Genomic DNA, 26040 nt, shown 5'->3' with positions numbered 1-26040 from the left:
AAAAAGACAGGTCAATAAAAGGTGGGAGAAAGGAATTATTATTACTTCCAGAGTTACAGAGAGATTATGAGTGATATTGGATATCCCATAGGAGGTAGGCTTAGATCTAATTTACCAAGCCTAGATCTTTCAAAGATTAAAACTAAAATGTTTGCCACAAGACTGGCCTTCTCTAAAAGTCTGTGCATCTTCTTTATTTGATAGTTTCTTGGAACTGTTATTATGATATGCATGGCAAAGTACTTGCAAAGGCTTGAGCTACTTGTTTGTAATTTGGTATTGGCTTTTGAATATCTGTCTCTCATTTAAGAAAGTAATTTCCAGTATTTTTTTATTGGTTGTCAAGAGAAGAAGACAGCATAAGCATACAGAAAGTACCGAAACATATCATGACTATATTTGGCACAGTGGAAGACTTTGTAAGTTGTGTGGGTTTATTTGTATGTATATTCTCACATATGAATAAGTTAAGGTGCTAATGGTACAATCCAGCCATAAAGAATTTTTATATATGAAATTATCTTATTGATTTAGAATTTTAACCTACTTATATATGTTTACAAAAAGTATGAAAAAAATTAAAACTGGTATAGAGCATAGTATGCAATTTTCCCCCAGGTATAGTATTATTTCCTCCAATACTTTTATGTTTATTCGCTTTACATCAATATGAAGTTTATGAAGATGGAGTTTTCTTTTATTTCATTGTGACCTTAATGCTTCTGCTGTAACTTGAAGGTTTCTAGCTTCATCTTAGGCTTGACTGGCAGATGATCTGTGATCAATAGGGGGAAGACAGAAAGTTATAAATCAGTTGTGTGAGGGAGAGCATATGTGCCTTAGTGCTTGTGTCTTTTCTGACATTTGCTTCTGGCCATTGTTGGAGGCAGTCACTGGGAGCTTGGGTATGACACAGTACTGGGGAGGAGCACTGAGGGCAGCAGGGGGAGAGCAAGTGGCAGCTGAACTGCCCAAGGAAGCAGGGTCCAGGGGACAGGAGATGGGTAGGAAGCAGGTTTTTATGGAAAGATACTGGAATATAAAAAAGAGTGGTCCCAGCTCCTGCATGGAAGTTGAAGCTTTTTCAGATACTGAAAGGCTTGTTTTCTAAAACCACTAACTGCAACACTGGTTATGTAAAAGTAGGATTTGTTTCTCTAGATATTCTATTCCTTTAAGCTAATACATCGTGTATCCTGTTAATGTACTTTGTTAATTGAGGTGAAAACATATGGGGGAAAAACCTGGTAGAATCAAGCTGTCTTTCTCCAAGATTCCTTTTACAGCAAATTGTCTGTGCCTATCAAAAAGGAATTGTTAAGTTGAAAAGTATTTATGTACATCAAAGGAATTGTCACAGTTAAAATAGAAATTTTCTCTTTGCATTGATGCATGTGATTTTTTTTTTAATGGGGAGGTAGAGAGGAGCTGATATTTTTAGGGGAATTTTTATGCTATTACACATGATTTTGTAAAGTGCTGATTTTATTATCAGGGGAATAAAGATTCCAAACTGCATCTTTTTCAATATGATCATTTCATACGTACTTATCCTTTTTAACTCTATATATTTAATAATAGGCTATGCTTCTTATATTCTTACAGTAAGTCACCATTGCAGGATAATAAGAAGCTGTTAAAAATTGACATTAATATTTTTAAAACATCATAATATAGGGGCGGTTTTAAGGCTTCAATGACAAAATAATTCTGTAGCCCAGATATATTTTGAATTATAATTCTTTAGATCACTGTTGACACTGTCTGTTTCATGACTATGTTTTGCAAGAAATACTTTCTTACTTCTTCAAAATAATGAGTTTATTTTAAGTATTGTGTTTTCAGAAGCAGTGATTGTGACTGTCAGGGCAAGTTAGGGCTCCTGTCACTAGCACTGACTTCCTCTGAGACCCTGAGTGTCCTATTTAGGCTGAAATTTCTAGTAAGGCCATGGACCTGTGGACTTGTTCTGAGTCATGGTTTACAGACGTAAAGTCTAAGCTGTGAAGTCAGTCTCAAGAGGTCATTGTTCAGGAGAAAGACTGTCTATCTGCATCCTACTGCCACAGAACATGTGCCAGTGCTGGCTCTTCCTCAGGCTCCCCAGTCACTGCATCTGTCCAAAGCAGCAATGGGGTGTTCAAAGCCTGTGCTTGTAAAAGGGAGGGTGGTAAGGCAAGGCAGTTTGGGATATGCTTTACACACATGATGTCCCGGGGACTTACTCATATGAAGGTCAAGATCATTCCTGTACAGAAGGCTGCCACAAGACCAGTATTCTACTTAAGTCTTATGTAAGCCTCAGAGTAGGATTTAGGCAGTGCACAGGACTTGTGCTCAATCTCTGTTCAAGGGTTTATTTCACTCTAAGTTACAAGTCTGCTGTATAAGTGAGCATCACTCTTTATATCAGCTTCAAAGTCTGGGCTATGCTAAAGTGTAGGTGCATGTGGAAGCAGTGTGATAGTCCAGGCTGAGGCACTGAAAGGTATTCTGGTCCATGTCCAAACCCAGCAGTCAGTTCCTGTCTGGCACTGTGCTAAAAAGTGCTGGTCACTGCTGGTACTTGATCACAGAAGATGCAGATAAGCACATAACTCATGAGTGCTGGAGCAGTGCACAGCCATGTGTCTGTTATGCATGGCCATCCTCAGCAAGTGCAAAGGAATTATTAATTTGAATCTTGATATTGTACATTATAGTTATACTACATTTATCTCTATTTATAATAATGTTGCTTTTCATATAAATTGCATTTATAATGGATGTGACTATATATTGCATGCATGCAGTGGAGCATAGCATTCAATCTCCCTTTGTCCCCGTCTCCCTCTCACTTTCCTAATCTCAACAATAACTAGATCTTTTCGATGGTTACACTAAATACTGATAAATTGGAGTCTTTACTGAGGTTTTTGTCTTTTTTCTTTGTACTCTCAGAATTTTGTTGGAAACATTGAAAGGAAATAGGAAAATAATTTTAAAGCATCTGCTTCTTTTGCAAGACATTTGGGCAGTTTGGCTCACATACTTTTAGCTAGATAGTGGTGTCTAAGCAGTGGTTTCATAGCTCTGAGTATGAATATCTGATAGAAAGCAAATAACTTATCTGCTCTTACACAAATGAGAGATGAAAATGGATCCTTCTATCTCTAAGCATAAGTACTGTAAACTGAGAAGACACCACAGATACGGTCACGATGATCTCATTGCTTTGCTTTTAGAGTAAAAAGGAATACTTTTCACAACATTTTTGCTTATGTAATATATTTAATTACATAAATATGAATACATCAGTCTTCATACTAAGTTAACTTCAGTAGCTTTTTACATTCACTGGCAACATACGCTGCATTGATATTTTTCATTTTTTCCAAGTAAAAAAGAGATCCAACAATTGGGTAAACGTGCAAATGTCTATGATTTTTTTAATATAATATCATATATACTTGCGTAAATAATATTGTTAAAAAAAAAAAAAGGTGAGTCTCTTCCAGCTAAAAGGATTCCAAAAAGTCCTAGGGAAAGACTGATGTAGGAGATGGTGAAATGTTAGGATTTTCTCCCATGCAGAATAGCATCTAATTCAGAAAATAACTTCAGTCTGAGTTATGTAAGCTGTATTTTCAGTGGTGCCCATTTTCTGTTGTCTTACATAGAGTGCTTCATAAACCTCTAAGTGTATTTCAGGTGTATGAAGCAAAGAAAAAGCAGATAGACTCAGAACTGAAGTGTTTTTGCATATATCAGGGAGAATCTGCACACAAAGGGACGTTTATCAGGGGCTGCTGTTCCTCTGCTGAGGGAGGGAGCATACCCAGGAGTATCCAGAAAGAGATGATGATCTTATCAAGAAAACCTTCTTCAGTAATATTGTCAGCCTGCTCTTGCCAAGTCTGGCATTTCAGTAGCCTGTGTATTCATGATGGAGAGAAAGGGAGCCAAGCTGTGCAAGCTACAAGTAGCAGGGATGAAGAACCTGCTCAGCCTGCTGGGTCTGTGCAGTGTTACAGCATAGCTGGGAGTGATGTTTGCCACGAGGGACTGTCCCTGTGAGAATGCAGTTTACACTATTCCTCTCATAGGGAACTGCAGTTAGGTCTCTTTAGCTACACTGGTTGTCTTTAGGGTTTTTTTTCTGTATTTTTGCAAGTACTTCTACTCCAGGTTTACCTCAACATATGGAGGCAGTAACAAACCTCTTGAACTACGCAAAGATTGAAAACTGCTGAGAAAAACAAACAAAAAAAATTCTTTTCTTCTTTTATGAGATGTGGAGTTAGAAAACAGAGGGGTAAATTGTCCTTGTAGTTAGTAGACTTGAAAACTAAAGATCTTTTCTTCTGATTTCATTTCAGGATCAGGATTTTGCCATGATGGCTGGGTTTATTTTGCCTCTATCTGTAGTCTAGATGCTGATATAAACACAGTATTTGCTCTATCGTGAGGAACGTGACTCTGAAGCAAGTGAAAAAACCTTTGGCATTGTTAGCATATCTTGAGTAAATGTATATTTCTTTTACTTCTGTCTCTTTTTTTTCTTTGAGTATGTTTCTGTAAGTTTAATGAAGCAGTCCAAATAAAGGAAAAGTCTAGAGAGCTGTGTAAAAATGTAAAAATCTAATCAAATTCTAGCAACGACGTTCATTAGATACTCCCTCCTTTCTGAATTCCAGAGAAAAAACAGTACTTTTAGTTCACCTTAAACCATAAAAATTATTTTGATGGCATATGTAACAAAAAATTATTATTTAGTTTGCCATTTCCATTTCTTTAGTAATTATTCAATTTATGTCCTATTAACATTGATTCAATTAATTGCCCTCCCTTCCAGTTCCCCCAAATGTAGAATTAGCATTGTCATTTCAAATTGATGCAGAGTGTTCACCACTGTAGGTCTGGGTTTTTCTAATCTGGGATGTGATCCTGTGTTTCTAAATTCTGTAGATTACATGAGTGTGAGGTACTATAAGAAGGTAACTTTTTTCTTTTGTATTTATTTCATGTAAGTAACTGAATACTAATAGTGTGCTAAAAAATCTCAAATAGAAAATTTTTGAAGTGTCTTTTTGAAGACTTCTTTTGACACTATAGTCTCTGAATACTAAGCTTGTGCTGAAAGACATAGTGCACATTTGCATCAATGAAGTTAGCTGTGTATTTCAGTTGTAAATCTGAAATTTGTGTACCCATACCTGAGGTCACATCAACCAGTCAATGTTGTGGGCATAGCCAGAGTCTGGTGTAAACTAGATAACCAATAATGAAACTTTTTCTCAGAAATGTTTTGTGGTGCACATGGTGATCTGGCCACTTAGATGTAGAGAATGGGTTTGACCAAATGTCAGGTGAAATCACATCTCTGGCTGTAGTGGAGACACACTTCAGTTTTTCAGTTTAGCCAGGATTCAGCTGAGCAGTGAGATATTAGAATCTTTTATTTTAGTGGTTTAGCTTATGAATTAAGCGCTGTAATAACCCAGATGCCTTGGTTAGAAAACAGTAGTGTTTGCATTCTAATTCTAAATTGATGCAGTTCTCTTGTGTTTCAGATTTGGAGATAGATGTTTCTTCTCTCACTTTGGCAAGTTTTCTGCATCCCAGTTTTCTTTAATATCTTATGATCCTCTTTTTCCAGGTGCTGTCTTTGTGTCCTGATCAGACCCAACTTGAGTCTTCAGATGGCTTTTTCCCTAGACGACTTCTCTCCTTTTCTCTGAAAATCTTTGCCTAGGCTTTCCCTGTCCTCACTTTCACGATATTTGTTCCTTCCCTTTATTGCCTGATGTAGGACAGCGCTGTTGCAGATAAGGATAGCACCTGCACTCTCTGCCATTTGCAGTACTAGCAGCAGGTAGAAGAGATAAAGAAACTCTGCTTCTGACTTTCAGGGCTCTAAAGAAAGGTAGGGAGCAGCAAGTTTTTTTGTTATAGAAAATGGAGAAGGCTTTTCATTTGTCATCCTTACCTAGAGTGCACTGCTGCCCTGTGGGAGTATTGTGAAGATGCAGCAATGTTAGGCTTCGTGCCTGCTGAGCTAGGCATGAAGCAGCTTGTGGCAGCTTCTCCTGCATGGTCTTTGCTATCTAGACCTGCTTCTAAGCAAAGGCAAAGGAGATCAATAGGTTAGAGCCACAAGTACCTCTGGCCTGTTCTTGTGTCTACTTCCCTCATGGCTAAGGTTTGGTTAACTCTATTCCTCAAGTGGGATATATACAGGAAGGATCAGGGCTGGGGAAGGAGTTGCTGGTGGGTGGCAAAAACTTCAGAAAAGAAAAAAGGATGCTATGTTCAGAAGCCCTCCACCACCTCAGTGGCAGCAGAATAGCAATCCTCCCTCCAGGGTGACTCCAATCCAGAGCTGTTTTCTCAGTTTTCAGTCCCGAATCTGTTCCTCCTTCTTTCTTGTCCTAACACTGTCCTGCCTCATCTTTTGGGAAGCAAAATTAAGTTTTGCCTTTGGTTGTGGACAACCTAAATAACCTCTGGTTTTGCCAAGACCCCTGAGAATGCCATTTTTGTGGCAAAGCAAATGATAAAATTTCTTCAAAGATTGACTGTAATTTAGTCCATTACTGCTTGTACTCAGTGTGAATTTGTCTCATATGTATGTGTCTTCCTAGTAAGATAACTACAATTTTTGTGTCCCCCAGTAGACTTGTAGCGCTGTAAATCAGACTGTACCCTGACACTGCCCAGGTCATCTCGCTCTGGGGTCAGTGCACTGACTGCAGAATGGGTACAGTACTGTCCACTGTGAGAATTAGGTAACATGATGTATTAAATCCCTGACAAACACAGTAATGTGAGCTGCTTTGGCATTTTCAGGGATTTTTAAACTGAAGGTGGTGAGAAGCTGGAACAGGTTGCCCAGAGAGGTGGTAGATGTCCCATCCCTAGAAACATTTGAGGTCAGTTTAAACAGGGCTCTGAATGACCTGATCTAATTGAACATGCCTCTTCTTGGTGGAGGAAGTTAGGACTAGATTATCTTAAAGGATCCCTTCCAACCTTATTCAAAACCTATTATATGATTCTCTGAATTGTCTGTTGCCTAATATGCTTCCACAATAACAGAGGCAAGCATCTAGTCAGTGCTGGAAGAGGATTTGTTCATCCACTCATTCATTAATTCATTCATCATGAAGTGCCATAGCACAGCATATTTTGGGTTACTGCCTCAGAGTCACAGTTATTTATTTCTGGATTTTGGACTACTGAATGAGTCCTGTGGAAAGGGAATGTTACTGTTTCACCATTTCCATTAGGTTATCTTTTGCAGTGCAATTACCAGCTAATTCAAAGCTCTTTGTGTTAAGCTAATAGCTTTTGACTCTCTGCTGTCAGCCACTCCTCTTTGTGCACTTTTCATATGGTTTACCAGTTCCCCTACCACTTACCTATGAAGAACATTTATTTTTTCTCTGAGTAAAGGCTCATCATAGACAAATCATTAAATGGAACATCAAAAAGATCCCATCTGTTAGAGTTGCATATGGGTAAGATCACAATTATCGAAAGCCTCTTTTTTTTCCCTTATGCTTATCCGTACAATAAATGTAGTTGTCAGCAGGATAAGTTCACGCATCGGATAAGGTCACAATTTCATTTAGTGACAACTTCCAACAGCGTGAACTTACAAGGTTCGATTTATTAAAGAGTCAGAAGGGATAAGATCACTGCATGGCCAGCCTGATTTATCAGGGTTTGACTGGAGTACTTGAATAGAGAATGTCGTATTTCAAGTTTATGTTCAAAACTGTAGTTTAGTGTGTGTTATGTCTCAGAGACTTGAAAATTGAGGGAGGAGAATTTACAGGAAGTATCTCAATAATGCAGCTTATGTCTGTGAACACTGAATATTGGAGCTACCTTATTAAGAATCACAGAAGTGGAAATGGGATACTTCTCTACCATCAGTGAATTGCTATGTGCAGACCTACACATATTAGTTTGTTATAATGGAAGCAATCGCCAGCCAAATATTAATTGCAGATTCTTCCTGTGCATGTAGGACGGCAGGCAAATACTGGGTTCTGGGTTGGGCAGCACTTAAGAACTGAGTGTTTTTAACTAGCTCACTCTGACTTCAGAGCAGTCCTTGTTTGAAACTACAACATGCACAATTTCTCTGCCATGCAGAAATACTCATTAGAGAGCCAGGTGGCTGTGGACTGGAAATATGCAAAGAAGGAGCCATTTGCTTGTGGAAATTGGTAGAGCCCCATGATGTCAAATAACCAGTCTCTAATTGTAGCAGAGGAGGAGCTTACTCATTTTTTTGAACTGACTACACTTAGAAAGCTATTTTAAATTAAGAAAAAAACCCAAAAACTATGGCCCAAAGCTATCAGTGACTTGCTTAGAAGTCTTAAATGCATACGAATCTAGATACAGTTATTTCTGAATGTAGTTCTCCTTATGTCCCACAACAAGTGTTCATCATTCACCCTCAGATATATACTCCTTTGTTTCTTACTCCAGAATGTAGGTAGATGGATGAAAGCCAGTATTATTTTGTTTCAGAAATACTATATATAGTTGAACTTTTCTGGTAGTCAGACTGTGGTCAAATCCTGTTAAGGGCCAAAAGCTCCTGTTGGATTCCTCTGTACTCTATGTTTTGGGGAGAATTTTTTTAAATGATGCTGTTTGTGCTGTAAAAGAATACAAAGCTAAACTGACCTCTCTACCTTCTGTTTAATGAAAGCCCTGTGTGGCATGCCTGAAACAATATATGCATGTATGAAAAGAATCCTAAATTGAGTCCTTTCATTCTGGTTTCCTAGCCACCAAGGTGGCCTAATATCTTAAAAGCCATGGGATGTTTTATAGCTGTACTAGTGAGTCATGACTTGAGGCTTCTTTTACAGTGCAGCTATCATAAGTCTTTGAGTAATCACAGACTTTAAAAGTATGCTACATCAACAAGATAAGAGAAACAGCCCACAGCACTAACAGCATTATCTTTTACCAAAATTGATTAGCCCATACTATGTGTCTCAAATATTTTGTATAAACTTACTCAGCAAGCTGGAAATAAATGTGTTCCTGAAGAACAAGCTGTGGGAAAAAAACCCAAAAACCACTTGCTCTGTAGCAAGGAAAGGGCAAGTAAATATCACTAAATGAAATGTCTCTTAATTTTTTTACCTTACTCACAAAAACTAGAAGCAGAGCATCACTTCCTCTCTACTTGTACTTCTTAGTGCTGCTTCTATCATACTTCTTGCTGTCCTTTTCAGCTGGAGAGCTGACAAGTCTGGGATGAAGAGAGTAAAACTGCTTCTCTACTTTGCATGGAAATTATGAGTATATTACATATTTTATTCCAGGGATAGGAAGGAGTTCTGTTATAATTTGCTGTTATGGGAAGGAACTTGTATTCAGTACTGAGATGGTCTGTTGCAATTGCTGATTACTTGAGGCGCCTAACAGTGTTTGGCACAGTATTTTCTGCCTCCTTTGGGTTTGAACATGGATTAAAGAAGGCTGCAGCAGCTTTTCATCCCTTCTTCTCTTTTCCTCCCCACATGTTGGAATTTCCATGGACAAGTATGTGTGAAAAGTCAGTACCAGCTGAGTCTTTACACTTACTGTGAGTGGTGATACAGCAATGAAGTCTTAGATCCTCTTCCTTCTCCTGATGTAATCTGTGAAGACTCTGAGCAGTTGTGCAGGGGATGGTAGCTGTAGAGAGCACTTCAGATTTACATCTGAACTTCCTCTGGGGCTGAAGGGAAAAATCTTGTCTTGCTGACACATTTTTCAAACCCTTTTAATTAAGAGTCAGAGGGTGAGGTTCTCATTTTCCAGCAAACACCCTTGAAGTCACACATTCCATAGGGCCACAGGTATGGCATTTAAACCAGCATCCCTGTGGGAAGTCAGCAGTGAGCAGGGGACAGCTGCAGTTACATCAAGTGGGAGACTGACCCCCTGTGTGCTGCAGTTGTGCTACCATTCACCAAATAGGAAATTTCACAGGAGAAAAATGTTGTAAATAAATACAGAGAAGTTGCAGGCAGTGTCAATTTTTTTCCTCTAAAAAACCAAAGATATTCAGATGAAAAAACCAAAATCTTTGCCAAGGACTAAATTGTAATGTGCTGCACCTTGTATAAGCATAACCAGATTGTCTCGTTTTGTCTAAAAATGCAAGCAGATTGTCCTTCCCAACTCTGACATTCACCCATAGCATTAACATGGCTGCTGGTCATGGTGACAGGAGAGAAATGTATCCTTTTTGGAGAACTGCAATACAGAGAAACAGAAAGGTTTTGCAGCAAAACATTTTGTTACCTTGTCTGCAATCTCCTCCTCTTTCATGGTGTTCTAAGTGTGTGGGGAAACACAGCAGTTTCAGTACAATTCAGCATGATGTTACCCCCTAGGCAGAATATTTCAAAGTATTCATATATATTGAATATTGCCTGAACTACAGCTTGGAACTGTAACAAAAGAGAATAAGAGAGAGAATCCATAGTACCTTATTTAATTATCAACAGAAGGGAAAAATTATATTTGGAATTTATATTTGGAAAAAAAAAGTTTGTTCTTACGCTTGCCTCAAATCTGAGCTACCTATCAGGTATAAGATTCATGTTATTAATTTTATTTAAAATATCATGTGTAATGATGTGTACCTTAAAACTTTGGTAGCTTTTTGGATATCAGTGGTTGATCTGCCCTAAGTTTGTCGTTCTTAATCCATTAAAAGACAGGCCTGCTTGTAAATCCACAGGTACAGATAAGGAGTCACTGTTTGACTGTGTCTGAACCCTTTTCAAATGAAAAATGTCAGTGGCAGAAAGGGAGTCTGAATTATTTTTTAAAAGGGTTTTCAAAGATTCTCATGATTCCTCTGGTATCAGTTAAATGTGACATGTCCATAGACATGGCTGTTTTTTAGTGTGTAAAAGCAAGCAAAGCTGCAGTTTTCATCTCTCTGTAGAGAGAAAATGCTGCAGTATGGCTAAGTGATAAACATGTTACTTTGCAATTTCTCTCTTCCATAATTAACATATAAAGAGATTTTTAAAGCTAATACAATTTGTAACAATGTCACTGTGAGAAGGAAAAAATGCTTTTATGGTTGTTTGGGGTTTTTTTTTCCTGTTTGGATGCATATATGTCACATGTGTAAATTAGATATAATTAATCCATAAGCTTTCCTGTTCACATACTGTCTCTTAAAATGTCATAGCACTGTCATGATGAGGACTCACCCACATACAGAGAAGCTTTTGTAAACCAATACAGCTCTATTTCCTAGATTTGTTCCAGTTTGCAGGAAGGATCTGATGCACGATTTTACGTAGAGTAGTTTTGTAATCTGCAACACTCAGAGGTGAAATTTAGATTTCTGTGCTTGAAAATGGAAGCTGGAGCCAGCTCTTCTCTTTGGAAGATGGTCAAGATAAACCCCTATGGACAAGTAAAAGCTTTGTAGCCTGACGGCAATGTAAATCCAGGCATCCAGGGGAATGTTTAGCTGGGGGAAGTTGTGGAGGCTGCCTGTGAGCCAGGAGGAGTTACTCACTTCCTTCAGCCCAAGGTTCATTTCACAACAACCACCAGTGCTAAATCTGGGATGAATTGACTCCTTGCACAGTTGGACTTTGCTCTGTTTGTGGAAAAGCACTATCCTTATTTGGGGTGGAGTTGTTGAGACATGCTGATGCAAAAGACAGGAATCACTGTTGCATCTGTTTGTTGTGGAAAGGGGGCAAGGGGCTTTAGCAGTCATGGAAAACAAATCATGAAAAAATCATGGCTTTAACAAAGTGGAGGTGAGTTCTGCTGCTCCTGAGATCAACAGATTTTTTGCCTACCTTCAGGAAAGGGAAAGCTTGGAAGTGCAAGAGCATGGAAAAAAGCAGTCAAACATCTAACAGGAAAAGTACACATCACCCTGTCCTTGTTCCATTGTATCCCTAGGAAAGTCAGAAACCAGAATTTATTCAGAAAATAGTATTAGAAATTGTGTATATAAATATAACTGTTGCTGTATTTTTAAATGAAATGTTTTTTCAAAAAAAGTAGTCTTAGTGAAGAGACTGATTTCAAAGATGAGTTGTCCAGACTAATTTTTTAATCTTGAAATAAAACGAAAAAAATACGGGGTGGGAAAGGTGGTGACTGAATTTATTTTTCCCTCCATGAGAATGATGACTTGTGTTATTCTTTCTCTTTACTGAAAAATCCAGAAAAGTTAAGGTGAGCAAAAGCAAAAATTTCTCTTTTAAGTGGTTAATTTTGAAGTTATTGCTTTCAAAAAGAAAATTTATTTAAAATAAAAAATATCATGCACTAAAAATCATTATGCACTGAAAAAACCATCTTACAGCTTTCCCATTGCTTTTACTTATTTTGTCTGATAATATTAAGTTAAAATTAAAATTATTTTTTTGTTTAATTCTGAAATCTTACTGTCTGTAAAATCTCAAAAGTTTAAAATCCTTTTTGTAATTGCAGTAAATGCTTTTAGTAATATCTTGGAGGTGTAGTGATTTTTTTATGGCTATATGCTGTTTTTCTCAAATTGTTAGTTGCTGTGGGCTTCAAAATGTGATCTTGTGCAGCAAAATGCATCAAGGAGGTTAATGCACCAGGTGTGGCTGCTATTGGACCCTCTCTTTTCAGCTGTCATTTCCCCCTTCCTCAGCACTTCTTAAGAACTCTTATGGAATGCTATTCTGAATAAAATTGCTTTCCAACTCTAATGTGTGTGAAAAGATGCAAGAAAGGAATGGGACTTTCTGAACCAAATTTGAATATAATTATAAGGGAAAAAGGTTTGTTTTTCTTTTGCAGGATGACAAGATCAGTTGTTTTTCAGACAAGCATAATTAATTCTCATCATATTGGTCCTCAGAACATTGTGCTTGTAAAACCAACACAAAGGGAGAGGTGGTTGTTGTCAAGGCATGAGTGAAAGTACTCTCAACACTGCTTGTTTTCTTTGTTTGCAGGAGAGTTGGAGATGGTCCAGAAAGACGGGGAGCGCAAGATTCAGAGCCGGCAGCAGCTTCCGGTCGGAACAACATGGGGGCCTTTCACTGGGAAGATGGATCTGAATAATAACACCTTGGTATGTAGATGCTCTGAGACACTTCTCTTTGTTATGCTCTGTGCCGTTCTTCAGGGAGCAGGCTGGATTGCTCCTCAGACGGAGCGTTTGAAAACAGGCATTGTTAGCTTTAGCGGACAGTGGTATTTGGCTCTTCTCCAATTCGTTCATCTATGGCAACCATCCACGTGAAGTTATTTGGAGCACAGGTTAATAGTGTTTAACTTGTTCTTTTACTGAAGGGAAATGTCACTTCCTTGTTTGCTGAACCAAGGTGTTGTGTTTCAGTAGTAATATCTGGGTTTTTTGTGTTTTTTTAAATTTTTCATAGTATTAATTGCTGAATACTTAATTTATATTAAAGAAATGTATCAAAAATAAATAACTACATTATTTTAAGATAAAATTAATTAAATTTGCCTTAATGTAATTGAACATAGCAAACTCTTCCATCAAATTCACATTTTTTTGAAAAGCATCAAAAGACACCTGTCATATAATATATTCTCAATTAGCCTCATTTTTTATTCTGATTGCATAAAGTATGTGTAGACCATTTTACTTTAAAGTAATGATCTCAGTTCGGTGCAGTGAAAATCATGTCATTTCTAGGTCTTCATTTCATCTTTGTTTGTGTTGGTTTTAAGTCTGAGCTTCAATATTGTTTGTGTATAGTTCAGATTAGTTTTCTGAAAATATCAGGAAGGAAACAACTAATATCTCTAGGAAGGTTTAAACAGTCTTGGAACATGCATTGCCCTGTGGGAAACTTCTGAAGAACCATTATCTGCAGCTGGATCACTGTTTGCTATTACAGACCTGGCATTGAATGTATTTAGCATAAAGACATGTGGGACAGTTTCACAGGAAGGGATTACAGGCATTTTGGGTACGCACCTCTGTGCTGCAAATGCAGAAACTGAGATTCTCAGTGTTCCCCAGCACTGGGTGTCGTCCTGCCCTTGCAGGACCTGAAGAGAGTGAGGAGCACTGAGTCGCTGATGTATCATGTGGGACAGTGTGAGGGAGGAGTTGTATGGACAGGGGAGACAAAAGGGGAAATTTATTTTCTTCAACTCCTCCCTAGAGAACTTTTGCCTGTGTAATGGAGTTCTCTTTCTAAGGATTATTGGATAGGATGCATTTTACTTTCAATAAATATGCATATTAAAATTTGAATGAAGCATTATTCTGAGTACATAGTATATTATGGTATAGATATAATGCATAGTAGACATTTAAAATCTTACTATTTTGTACTCGTTAGTATACTTTATTCATCAAATGGTACTAAGAAATGTTACAGAAAGTGGCATGGAAACTTTGTCTGAGTTTCCAAAAGTTCAGTATTCCCAATCCAGATCAGACTTCCCATTCAGGCACCTGAATAAAGAATAGATTTTCAGAAGTACTACAGAGTCAAAGCCCCTTATTTGTTAGAAAGGAAAAACTGGAAAATTTGAACTTGTCTCATTTTTTCCATCCACTTAATTTTTATTTCTTCATCTATTTCACTATTGGCCTGTCATCATTCTCAAAATGTTTTTCATACAAGGCCATATGTGAGAACCACCTGTAATTCAAATAATTTTCTGAATCCCATTATAATTAGTTTCATCACTTTTCATATAACAGAAACCTTAGTCATGTTGTAGCTCAAAGTGTCTCCAGAATCCATACTGTAGAGAAATGCTAGTTTGGTTTTGTCCACTTGTACCACTTCATCAGGTATAGACAACATGCAGATACTGTTTAAGTATAGGAGGTGGTATTGATTGTCCCTTCTCTACAAAATTTATGTTTATCAGATATTCTTAGAATGAATTTACAGCATGTCAGCAAGCAGCCAATCATACGATCATATTGTATCTCTTTTTTTTTTTTGGATGGAGTTGTAGAACCACAACCCTAGCAGAACCTTGCTTCTCCCTCAATAGCACAGGAATGTTTTAAGATCTGTTACTGCTTTTTATATTTGGGCAAATACCATTTTTGTTATATCAAAAGCATTTAGTTAAGATAGTTGGGTTTTAATGAACTGGTAATGGAGCAATATGCAGAACTGACTTTAAATTTTTGTATTGTAATGGGCTAGAACAGCTTTCTCAGTATAGTTCACAGAGACGTTCAATGAAAATCTTCAGGACTTTTTTCTTACTAAACTGGAAAGATACGTTTTATTGTCAAATTAAAAATCATAATAATCTATTTTTACTAATACTTGAAAGGTCTTACTTTTGTGTTGCCTACAAATATAGACAGATTTGGAAATCTGAAAAAGTTTCTGTAAAGAGACTTTCAGTTCTCACAAATACTGTTTTGTCCCCTGAGCAACTCCATTCCTTGAAAAGGTCAAAACTGAACTGGGCATCATCTTGAGCAATCAGATTTAACTTCGAAGTTGCATCTGACTTTGAAGTTTGCCCTGCTTTGAGCAGGACTTTGGACTGGATGACCTCCAGAGAACTCTTCCAACCTGAGTTATTCTCTGATTCTAAGTATTTTTTCTTTTTCCCAAATATCAGATGTTTCCTGTAATCCTACATTTGTTACTTTAAAATGCTGTGTGAAGAAATACAAACCTTTTGATGCAACTTTAATTTGCTGTTAAAGCAACAAAACTCCGACATCAGAAACATCAGCTTCTACATGGTTTTCTTTTATCTTTTTTTTTTTTTGTCTTGAAATTTTTCTGGATTTTTTTATGTTTTTTTGACCCATTTGATACTTATCTCACTATTGTACATGTTCTCTGTTGTTCATCAGGGGAGTTGAGATTCTTTACTTAGGTTATTAATATCTGTTTTGGGAAGCTCATTTGGGTAGAGCCTCACATCCCTAGAATTCAATCAAACTTTCACATGAGGAGCTGAAAACTAGTTTATTTCATTTCTGAATGACAACCTCAAACATTATACTGCTATAAACACCAAATTTTTGAAAAAGAGTTTTAATGTGGATTTTTTTGTATAGAGAGAAAAGTAAAGAAAAATTCAGGGATCCCCATGTGAGTAAATATCATAACTTTTGCAGCTGCTACCTTTATTGGGAAATCAGTTTGTGTTTCACTGAAAGTATCTTACCTGGCTGTACTGTTTGGTGATTGCAGTATGACAGTGCCTCACAGGATTAATTCATGCTGTAACAGTCAGAGCTTACTTATTCCCCTTGCACTCTGCACTGAATGCAGCCTGTATATGTAATATCTTCTTGTTTCCAGCAGTGCTGCATTGCTGAATACGGTCTTGCTGCTGTTGGCTCATGAGATGGAGCAAGTTAATTAATTCAGCACGGTATTTAATTGAGTCACTGTGCCAGATGTCAATTACATTTTAGATCTTTCAAGTTTCTGTCTTGAAATATGTTTGCAGTACACATCTCAGAGTAGTGGAAGAATGGGTACCTTGAACAAAAATTAGTTTAATACTGTTCACAATTGCAATAGGAATAGCAGATGCATCAACAGTGTTGCAGCACTGTTGGGAAATATGGTAGAGCAAGATCAGCATCAGGACTGAAGAATACTCAAACTAAAGGTAGACTTGAAAGGGCTCAATGACTAAAAAAGTTCTTAATTTTTCTCATCTAAGAGTTTAGCCAGTATTCATGAATTACATAAAATTCGATTATGAAATAAGGAATGCTATTATTATGGTTACTGTTGATGAAACAATCTGCATGCAGCCAGCAGAAAATCCTAAGACATTGTTTTTAGCAAGTGAGTCTTAGATCTTAAAACTTGTCTAGGCATTTAAGTTTTATTTCAGTTTGACCTTAAGAACTTCTTTTATAATTCTTAAATATTTGTAGATACCTACATAGATACTTGTATTATATTTAAAGTGATCTCCTATTTAGATACTTTTAAATATCTGTTCCTGTAATTTTGCCAAACTACCAAAATTCCTCTGCTCTCAGCTGCATGCATAATTTGTATCTGTCTGCACAATTAGACATGGAGTTCACTCCCTTCCATTTCCTTCCACTACTTTCACTTTCCATCCACTGTTGGATAATAATTGGGTAGTCCCTAGAAAATTAAATGCATAGGAATATCTTTTCAAGCCTAGAAAATGAACGTGTTTGTAGGAAACATGTGTCTACATGTTTCCACATTTGCTTGAGATTTAATATAATCTCCCTGTTTAGACAAACAGACTCATGAATAGTTTGAACAATACTACTGGCTGTCTACAGCTGGTGAGAACTCAGCTGTAGAATGGAAGACAACACAATTTGACCATGAAGGCTCCAAATCTGTGTCTTGCTGCATCACAGAAAATTCAATAGATCATGGATACCCACAAATTGATAGAAATATATTTTTATGCATCAGACTCCTAGTTTGTAATTCCGATTCCTGTGTAACAGGAAAGTGGGTTTGCACAAATGTCAAGTCTAATACGAGCATGCAGGTGAAAAGAGCAGAAGACCATACTAGACTGGACATACAGCCCACTGAAAGAGGAGCTGCTGGGTGTAGGCAGATCTAAATTCAAGCCACTAGCAACCTAGTTAAGAAAAAACTGTTCACTTGCTTCTTTCAGCTGTAAATATTTTCCCTGTTTGAAGGGACAGCTTGATGGGAATGAGGCCCATGGAAACAAAAGCACCCTGAACCACGTAGCCCACGATGGATGTCGAACAGTGGTCGCTCCGGCAGTCATGTGGAGGCATTCCAAGAGGCCTTTTCCCTTGGCTGCTGCCATCAAGTTTTTGGTGTTAATCTGTGCCCATGGCAGGGTTTTGCAAAGCAAAACAATGATCAGCTGTATTCAGCTCGCCATTCTCCTTGTTGCAGGGAAGAGCATGCGGGGCAGGCCTGTATGAGCCTGATAAGGAAAAGAGGATTCAATGTGGCTGTGAAGAGAATCCACAGGAGAAGAATTTGTAGGGTTGGGCCAGGCAAGCAGTAGGACACAGCAGGGACCCTTAAATGGGATCTGGGAGGTTCAACACCAAAGAGACATCTCTGAAAGATATGCTCATGGAACTGTTTGACTGGGTGGTGTGTGAGGGCTGAGGAGCCAAGGTTCAAAATGCAGCAAAGTTATTCACTCACTAATCTGTGGCTGGTCACTTTGGGTCAGAAACCTCATGTCTGTAGTAGACAGTAGACAGTGACTTTTAATCTTCAGAGTTGCAGCACGAGGGTTTTCTGGGGACTTTTGTTGGAGGTGCTCCATGGCTACAGAGGGGTAGTAGTCTATCCATAGCCAGGCTGTAGCCAGTCCTTAGTTTCTTTTTCTCTATTCAAACATGGAGAGGGATAAGGTATATTTTATCTTTAGATATTTAATTGCAAATGGAGAATTTGGCTCTTAATAGCACAGAGAAATTTTTATATTTAGTTACCAAAAATAGTGTACTGAGTAATGAACCTTGATTCTCATCTTTGTTATATTACTTTTATTCCTTTAAATATTTCAAGTGACTACAAAAACATTTCTTTCTAATTTTTTCTACTGTTACTGTCAGTCTCTTTCATGTCTTGAACTAGTTTAAGATCACTTCCTTCCATCCCAAACATGAGCAGATGTTATTGTTGCAGCACTTAGGACAGCACATGATGTCACCCAACAGCTATGTGCTGATGTGCATGTGTTGGGATTGGCTGCTTAGAACCATAGAGTCACTAAGGTTGGAAAACACCTTTAAGATCATCAAGTCCAACTGTTAATCCAGCAGCACGGTGTTCACCACTGAATCAGGTCCCCATGTAACTCATTCAAATGCCTTTTGAACACCTTGGGGATGAGGTTTCCACAAATTCCCTGGGCAGCCTGTCCCAGTGCCTGCCAAAGTGAAGAAAATTTTCCTCATATCTAGTGTAAACCTCCTCTGGCAGAACTTGAGGCCTTCCAGACTGAAATATTTAAAAAAATATTGAGACATGCCAAGATGTCCACATGGCCATCCACAATGGTCTTTAAGAACACATCACTTTACATTACTTCACTTTTACCAAGTGTTCTCCTTTTTATATAGGCATGTAGTTTAGGAGAATCCAATGATGAACCATTTTTTTAACTTTCATACGCAATTGTACTTTAGATGCTTTTTTTTTTTTTAAAGAAGTTAATTCTGCTCTTTTATTTACATTTACACACATTTAAACCATGCTAATAATAAGACAGCAAGATGTGGTGAGGATCTGAATAAACACCCTGTTTTGGACAAATTCAAAAGCATTTTTTTCCAACTTGCAGTAGTTTCCAGGTCTCAGACAGGGGATGAAGCAACATGGTACAGTATAGGAGAGCCTTAATCCTTCTCTTCTGTCTAAATGCTATTTTTACACTGGTGTTAGCACTGCACGCCTTACCATAGCCTTCATTTTAAGTTATTAAATATTTAAAGAACATACAAGCAAGACAGGATTCATTCTTCCTTTTTTTTTTCTTCATTTATTATTTGGTTATTTCCTGAATATTAACAGGGGATTTTTACACAAAATTGTTTTTTTTTTTAACCTTGTTTCCTTAACTTTAGGCCTTTTTTGAGACTAGACTTACCCATGGTTTATTTTGACACCTGTTTATCCAAACAACTATCAATGGTCATTTTGAAAGGTTTTTAACAATAATTCAGTTACTTGGTGCTTTCTGTGAGCATCTCCATTAAACAGAATTTACCCTAATACTATTGCAATTAAGTAATAGACTTTTCCAATCATTCCCATTAAACTAACTCTGTTTCCTGGGAGAAAACTCAATAAACTATCTGTCCTATTTTGGCAAGCTTCATTTCAGTAGGGGGTCCTTCTGAGAGTGGGAATGTACCCTGGGACACATTGCCAGGCAGCTGCTGAGAGCAGAGCAAGGGGATGGTTCTGCAGAAGAGATGAGGCAAAGTCAGGAGCCTGGGACAGAAAAAAAGGCAAGAAAAAAAAATTTGGTCCAGAGCCTGCCAGACAGCAGTAGAGGGAGATGCTATCTCCAAGTGCCAGGCTCTTGCATTTTAGGATGTGGGGAAAAGAGAGAGAAGGAAAGCTGCTTAATTAGAGAATCACTGCAATAAACTTCAGTTGTAACATATTTTCGTGCTTCTAAGAGTCTGTGTCAAATCTTAAAAGTCTTCTAACTAGTCTAATCTTCTAATCTTCCACAGGCTTTAAAACTCAGATTCTTATTTTGCTATTGTTGATTTTGATAAATCTGTAACACAACTTTTAGAATGGGATGTAGTCTTATTTAAAAACTTCATATAAGAAAAAGAATTTATTTTTCTCCATTTAAGGTCATTCATGTAGCTCACTGGACTACAATACCTGACTGGCACGAGTTCTATACATGTGTTTAAGATGAGCAGTTCAGTATTAAATGTTGTCCTCTGAGGAAAATTTTTAAATTCATGCTTTCTATATTAATACTTCTTCTTATTTATGAAACATGCATATTATAGACTAGGAAGATATAAAATGCCAGATTTAAATATTCAGCAGTTTTGGAAGTAATTTTCTTCTCACTAGATGTTAACACTATCTTTTTTTTTCTGAAATAAAATCCAGTTTCTAAAATGTTGACACATAGTTTCGCATTCATAGAACAAGCATTGGAAATTCTAGCTCCATCATTTTAGTGGCACAGAAGGCCATGAAGGTGTTTGTGTCTATGAAGATGTTTGCATTGGTAAGACAAGAATTCAGTAGTTACAACGGGCATGGAACTGAAAGACTAGAGGGCTTGTGCTCTCTCTTTGACCATTTAAAAATAAAATGTCCTGGAAGCTCATGGGGTTTTTTTTTTGCCTACACACATAAAGCTGTGCCTGCCTAAGGATAGTTAGCCTTAGGGTACATGGGTAGTGGAAAAAGCACTGAGATGCTGTTGCCTGTGGAACTGTGGTAGCACTTTGTTGCACTCAGTATGTTGTCAAGATGTGCTGTCTGGACATACAAATGTATAAGATTATGAAAACATCAACAAATGCTTTTCATAAGACTTGTGGATGCCATAGTAGGCAGTTATTTGGAAAAAAAAGTGTACTGTAGAAAAAATCCTGGTGTGAAATGTCACATTTTGGTGGTGTCAAAATTTGTTTGCTAATAAAAAGTGCAGAACCATAGGTACCATATCATAGTTACAAGGTACCATATCATAGTTACAATAACAATATTTTAAACTTTTGGCTATCTTCATTAAATAAATAAATTACTTAAAGGAATGGACCTGTGGATTCAGTTAAGACACTGGCTGCTTTCTGATCACTTTCATACAGTGTGATGGAATGATCAAAATTCCAAAGATCTGTTAGCTCCCTTTCCATTTGAATATGTTTGAGAGAAGTAGCCTATAAATTTTCAAGAAGGATGGAAATTAAAATTACTTCTGGTTGTTTCATTGCAGCCAAATTAACTGTTGTGTGAAAGTGTGGGTTTGAACATTTTGAATAGAGAAAAAATTCTCTCAATATTTCTAGTAAGTAAATACTGTTAGTACAGTATGTATGAATACATAAATATATTAAAAATGGATATTTAAAAATAAACATGTTAAAAATATAGTAACTATATATACGTGCTTATATATATACCCACCCAATGTAAGTGATCATGAGTGTATAAGAATAGCATATTCTAGTCAGAAGGAGTTATTGACTGTTACTAGGTCTTAAAAATCTGTTTTATTTTAAATACCTCAATTTTGCTGAACTTTCCTCACCATTTGGCTGTAGCTCCTTTTCTAATGATATTGAAGTATCCCACGGCCAGTAGCAAAATGAGTCCTTTTCCAGAGGCAACAAATCTACTTTGCACTACCAAAGTATGCACAAAGAAATTCAGAGCTTGGCCTGAGAAATTCAATGCTAAATGAAGCTTATAAATGTCCTGAGCCTCATTTATCAAGTCTGGAGAACAAGCTCATCAGTCTAATCCCCTGGTGGCTCCTCAGACTCTAAGGAAGCTCAAAACACAACCAGCTCCAGCTGTTGGGGCTCCAGAGCAAAGAGCACAGGAGGCACCATCTCTTGCTGTCCTTACCTTCCCTAGCAGCCCCAGACCTGCAGCAAGGCCTTATTTATTGGTTTAGTTGTTTCTTATTTATAGATTACTTATTTATAGGTTTAGTTGTGTGTCCTGATATTCCATACGTGGTAAATTCTATGCATAGCCTCATTGGGGTTTATATGGTTTCATATTTAAATTGTTTTGTTGGTTGTAGCAAGAAGGGGGTCAGTCTCTTCTCCCAGGTAATCAATGTCAGGACAAGAGGAAATGTCCTCAAGGTGTGCCATGGGAAGTTCAGGGTGGGCATTGGAGGAATTTCTTCGTGGAAGGGATTGTTAAGCATTGGAATAGGCTGCCCAGGGATGAGGGGGTTTCACCATCCCTGGAGGTGTTCAAGGAATGACTGGATATGGCACTTAGTGCCGTGGTCTGGTTGACAAGGTGGTAATCAGGGAAAGGACTAGATTTGACTTGGTCTCAGAGGACCTTTCCAACCTAAAGGATTTTGTGCTTCTGTAATAATCATGTCTCATCTTAAAATTTATTAATAAACTTTTGCCCCCTTTCTTTTTACTGATGCATTTTAATGTGTTTGCAAAATGCTTCACAGTTTTGAATCATTAAATATAGGTTTTGAGCTCTTTTACAATATTTAGAAAATAATTGAGTTTTGCATAGACAAAATACTGTCCTTTCTGTGCTGTAAGGGAAGGATAGTACTCTGAACACTACTGATGCATTTAAGAAAAACTACATAACATATGAGATATCATCACAGTTTATGTAGATTATTCTCACTCTGAGAATATGTCTTATAATTTAAAATTCTTCCTGTCACAGATTAGCTTTTATATCTTGTTTTTTTATATCTTGTTTCTGAAATGCATAGAAGACACTATTTTTAATAAAAGCTTTATATATGTTAGTAATTATAATTATTATTTATGTATTTATTTAAAAACATCTCACATTTCCCAAAATATTTCTTTTTCTTTAAAGCTTTCATTTCCCCATGACAGTCTCTGATCTGGGGGATGGGTGGCCAATTTTTTTTAAACAAGAAACTGGAACTTCTGCAATGTGTGAGGACATTAAAGACAAGTTTAGGGGAGCTGAGGGAGGTGTGCCTCGAAGCTGGGGAGGTGAGGAAGGATTCTTCCCTCTCTCCCTCTCCTGCAAGCTGTTGTCCTCACTTTTGGAAGAAAACTGGGACAAATTAGCATAAAGGAAAGCGAGCAATAAATCAGAAAACAATAGTAGATCCAAAATATCTTAGTTCCTTCTTTTCTGCTTGTATTGAAGGGCCTGGTTCTACTATTGCAGATTTTTAATTCTGCAGTGGACCTTATGGTACATTTTAGCCTTAACTGCTTTGCTTTTACACTGTTTCTTCCTCTTGGATGCAGTCACATTTACTACATTAAATACTGGATTTCCTTGTTTATATTTGTTAAATTCAAGATCATATTCTTCTCTTTTGGGATCCAGTATTTTACCTTAGTCCTGTTTCCCTTCTCACTGTGGTCAATTCACCTCCTCCAAGTCAAAATACCATCTTAATCCTGCATACATCTGTGGTGGAGGATTTTACTTCCTTCTTGGATCCACCTGGATCACAAGCCATGGAACGACATGAAGGATTGCATTAGGTGAACCTTCCAGACTCAGCAAGGTATCAGCAAGGGAGATTTAGGTTAGCTAGGAGAAAGAGCTTCCTAATGTTAGTGAGAGTGAAAAGCTGGAGGAGATTCAGGAGGCTGCAGTCAGTCTGTGGCTGGTGTGTTTCAGAACAGGCTGGACCAAGACAACAGGAGTGGTGTAGGCGCAGCTGAGCTGTGGCGTGGGGGAAGGAGAGGGAGCAGATGACCCTGTGGCTTTTGGCAGCCTGGTGCTGAGAAATGTCTGCAGCCAACTTCACTTGTTTGGCTGCCCAGAAATGCCTGCAGGTAGCTAAAATCTTTCAAGATTGGCTTTAAAAGGAGCAGAATGAGACACTGGTTTTTTTTGTAGAAGATGGCAGATGGGACATTACAGGAAGCTAGACAGTTGGTCATACCAGTATAGGATACTGGTTTCAAAATCTAATTGAAATATAACAAGGGCTAGCTGTGAGATAAGGAAGTAAGCTGCTATATTTCTTTGGCATGTCCCTTCTCAATTGCCTGCATGTTTTTTTTTCTTCTGAATATTCTTCCTTCCCACTCCACTTTCTTGATAACTAAAACTAGAATTATAGCCAACATAAAATCAGTGTAGCTTTTTCAAAACATTACTTCCAGTTCTACTGAGGACATTGTTTCTAAGTTTTCTGTACTTGTTTTTTTTTTGTGGAAATATAAGGATCATTGTCTCAAGATTCTAAGGATCATTGCCCCTGGTTTTTGTGCCATGCATTTGCAGAGTGAGAGCAATAGTATTGCATTTTCAGGATGCCAGATGGGTGCACTTTGATCTGGCAGTACAGCATGCCTCACGGAGTAAGCTGAATCTTGATTTTTATAGTCAGTCATTCACTATCAGGTTCCAGAGCCTCTATTAGGCTGAAAAACAGAGAATACATCATGGGTTCAATATGGAAACATTTGCAAGGAGGTTCTTGGCATCAGCAGCATCCTCGGAGTCCATTTTGTGCTTCTGTGCTAGTAAATCTCTTAAATGCATGCAGAAGTGATACCTGTGTGCAGTGAAAGACTGCATATACACTGATTACTTTTGAAAGCACTTTCCCCCACCCCACCAACATTCAGCAGTGGAAAATAAGAATAATATGCATGTTTTGAAACTTGACCTCACAAATGTGAGACCACTTGGTGTGGTTGTGACTCCTTAACATTCCTCGCATTCCCTGTCCCAAGTCTGGTTGTTAGTGCTTGTTGCAGGGTTTAAGTGGCTTTGTAGTAGCACCTATTAGCTTGCTCTGGCTAGGAGCATACTTGGGACTAAATGGCCTTTCTGACCTCTAATAAGTATTTTCTTGTCAGTCATAGCAAAGATACTTAACTATCTGTTTGTTCACTATAACTGCCATAACTGAGAGGTCTCCTGAGCTCTTCAGAAATACAGTCAGGACATTCTCATTGTTTTCTGTGCTTCTTTGCTGTGCTGTTGAAGCACAGCATCTTGCACTTGCAGAGTCTCCTCTGGGATAATTGCAAGGCATGGGGAAGTTAAGAGTTTCACAGGATGGAATTTGCTGCCATGACTCACTGCAGCCTGGTATTCAACCTCATGAGAGCTACAGTAGCATGCTGCCTTGGTATTCTCACTTGAAATCTGCATAGGGATTACAAAGATGGTAGAAGTCAGTTTGTCAAGGCAACATAGAGCATGGGCAAATCTCTTCCAAAATAAGTATGTGTTAGAGGTCACAGTTGTATGTCTGTATTTTTTAATCTAAGTGGTTTTTTTTTTAATCTAAGTGGCTAGGCAAAATCAAGTCCTAGTGCACTTAGGACTTGATTTTGCCTAGCACTGAGCACTAGCAGGAGGTGCTGAGCACCCCAAACTTCCATTCAAAGCAGTAGGTTAGGTATGCTTAGCATTTTCCGACACTGAATGCTGCGAGTACAGCCTCTCCATAGAAGATAAATATTTGTTATTTATATGACCTTGAAGATGGGACTGGTTTGATAGGGTTAAGGTCAATGAGTATATTATTTTTAGACAAGATACAGAATACTTGGATGGTTCTGCTTTATTTTAGTGTGTTAACATCTGGCAGCATTCTGTGTTCCATATGCTGCTGATTGTCCTGATACATTCATCTTCAGTGATTATCAAAAAGATTTCAGTGCTCTGGAGTTAATAACACATTTGAGAAGACAAATACATGAAGATAAGTAGAAAAGCTGCCTGTAGTTTTCTGTAGAGAAGACCAATATTTTTGTAATCTTGGCAAGTACACGATTAATTCAGAAATGTTTTTTAAATTGACTTAATTAGCTAATTTCTGTAAGGATGAAAAATAGTGTATTAGAATTCAATATTGTTGTCACAATAGACATAGAGAACATTGCTT

At 37.6% G+C, this 26040-nt stretch overlaps 1 protein-coding gene across 3 annotated transcripts in view; it reads left to right on the top strand.

Annotated features, from left to right (window-relative positions):
• ZFPM2 (zinc finger protein, FOG family member 2) overlaps positions 1 to 26040 on the top strand; it is a 309314-nt gene that overhangs the window by 134840 nt on the left and 148434 nt on the right. For all 3 annotated transcript variants that reach the window (XM_071421396.1, XM_071421394.1, XM_071421395.1), the window contains one exon: positions 12975 to 13093. In XM_071421396.1, the coding sequence (XP_071277497.1) occupies positions 12975 to 13093 (119 nt within the window). The remainder of the gene's footprint in view (positions 1 to 12974; positions 13094 to 26040) is intronic.

This window comes from Agelaius tricolor, unplaced genomic scaffold (genome assembly GCF_023055355.1).
Source record: "Agelaius tricolor isolate 1412-34295 unplaced genomic scaffold, bAgeTri1.0.p SCAF_2, whole genome shotgun sequence".
Lineage (NCBI taxonomy): Eukaryota > Metazoa > Chordata > Aves > Passeriformes > Icteridae > Agelaius > Agelaius tricolor.
This window is presented reverse-complemented; position numbering and strand designations above follow the sequence as displayed.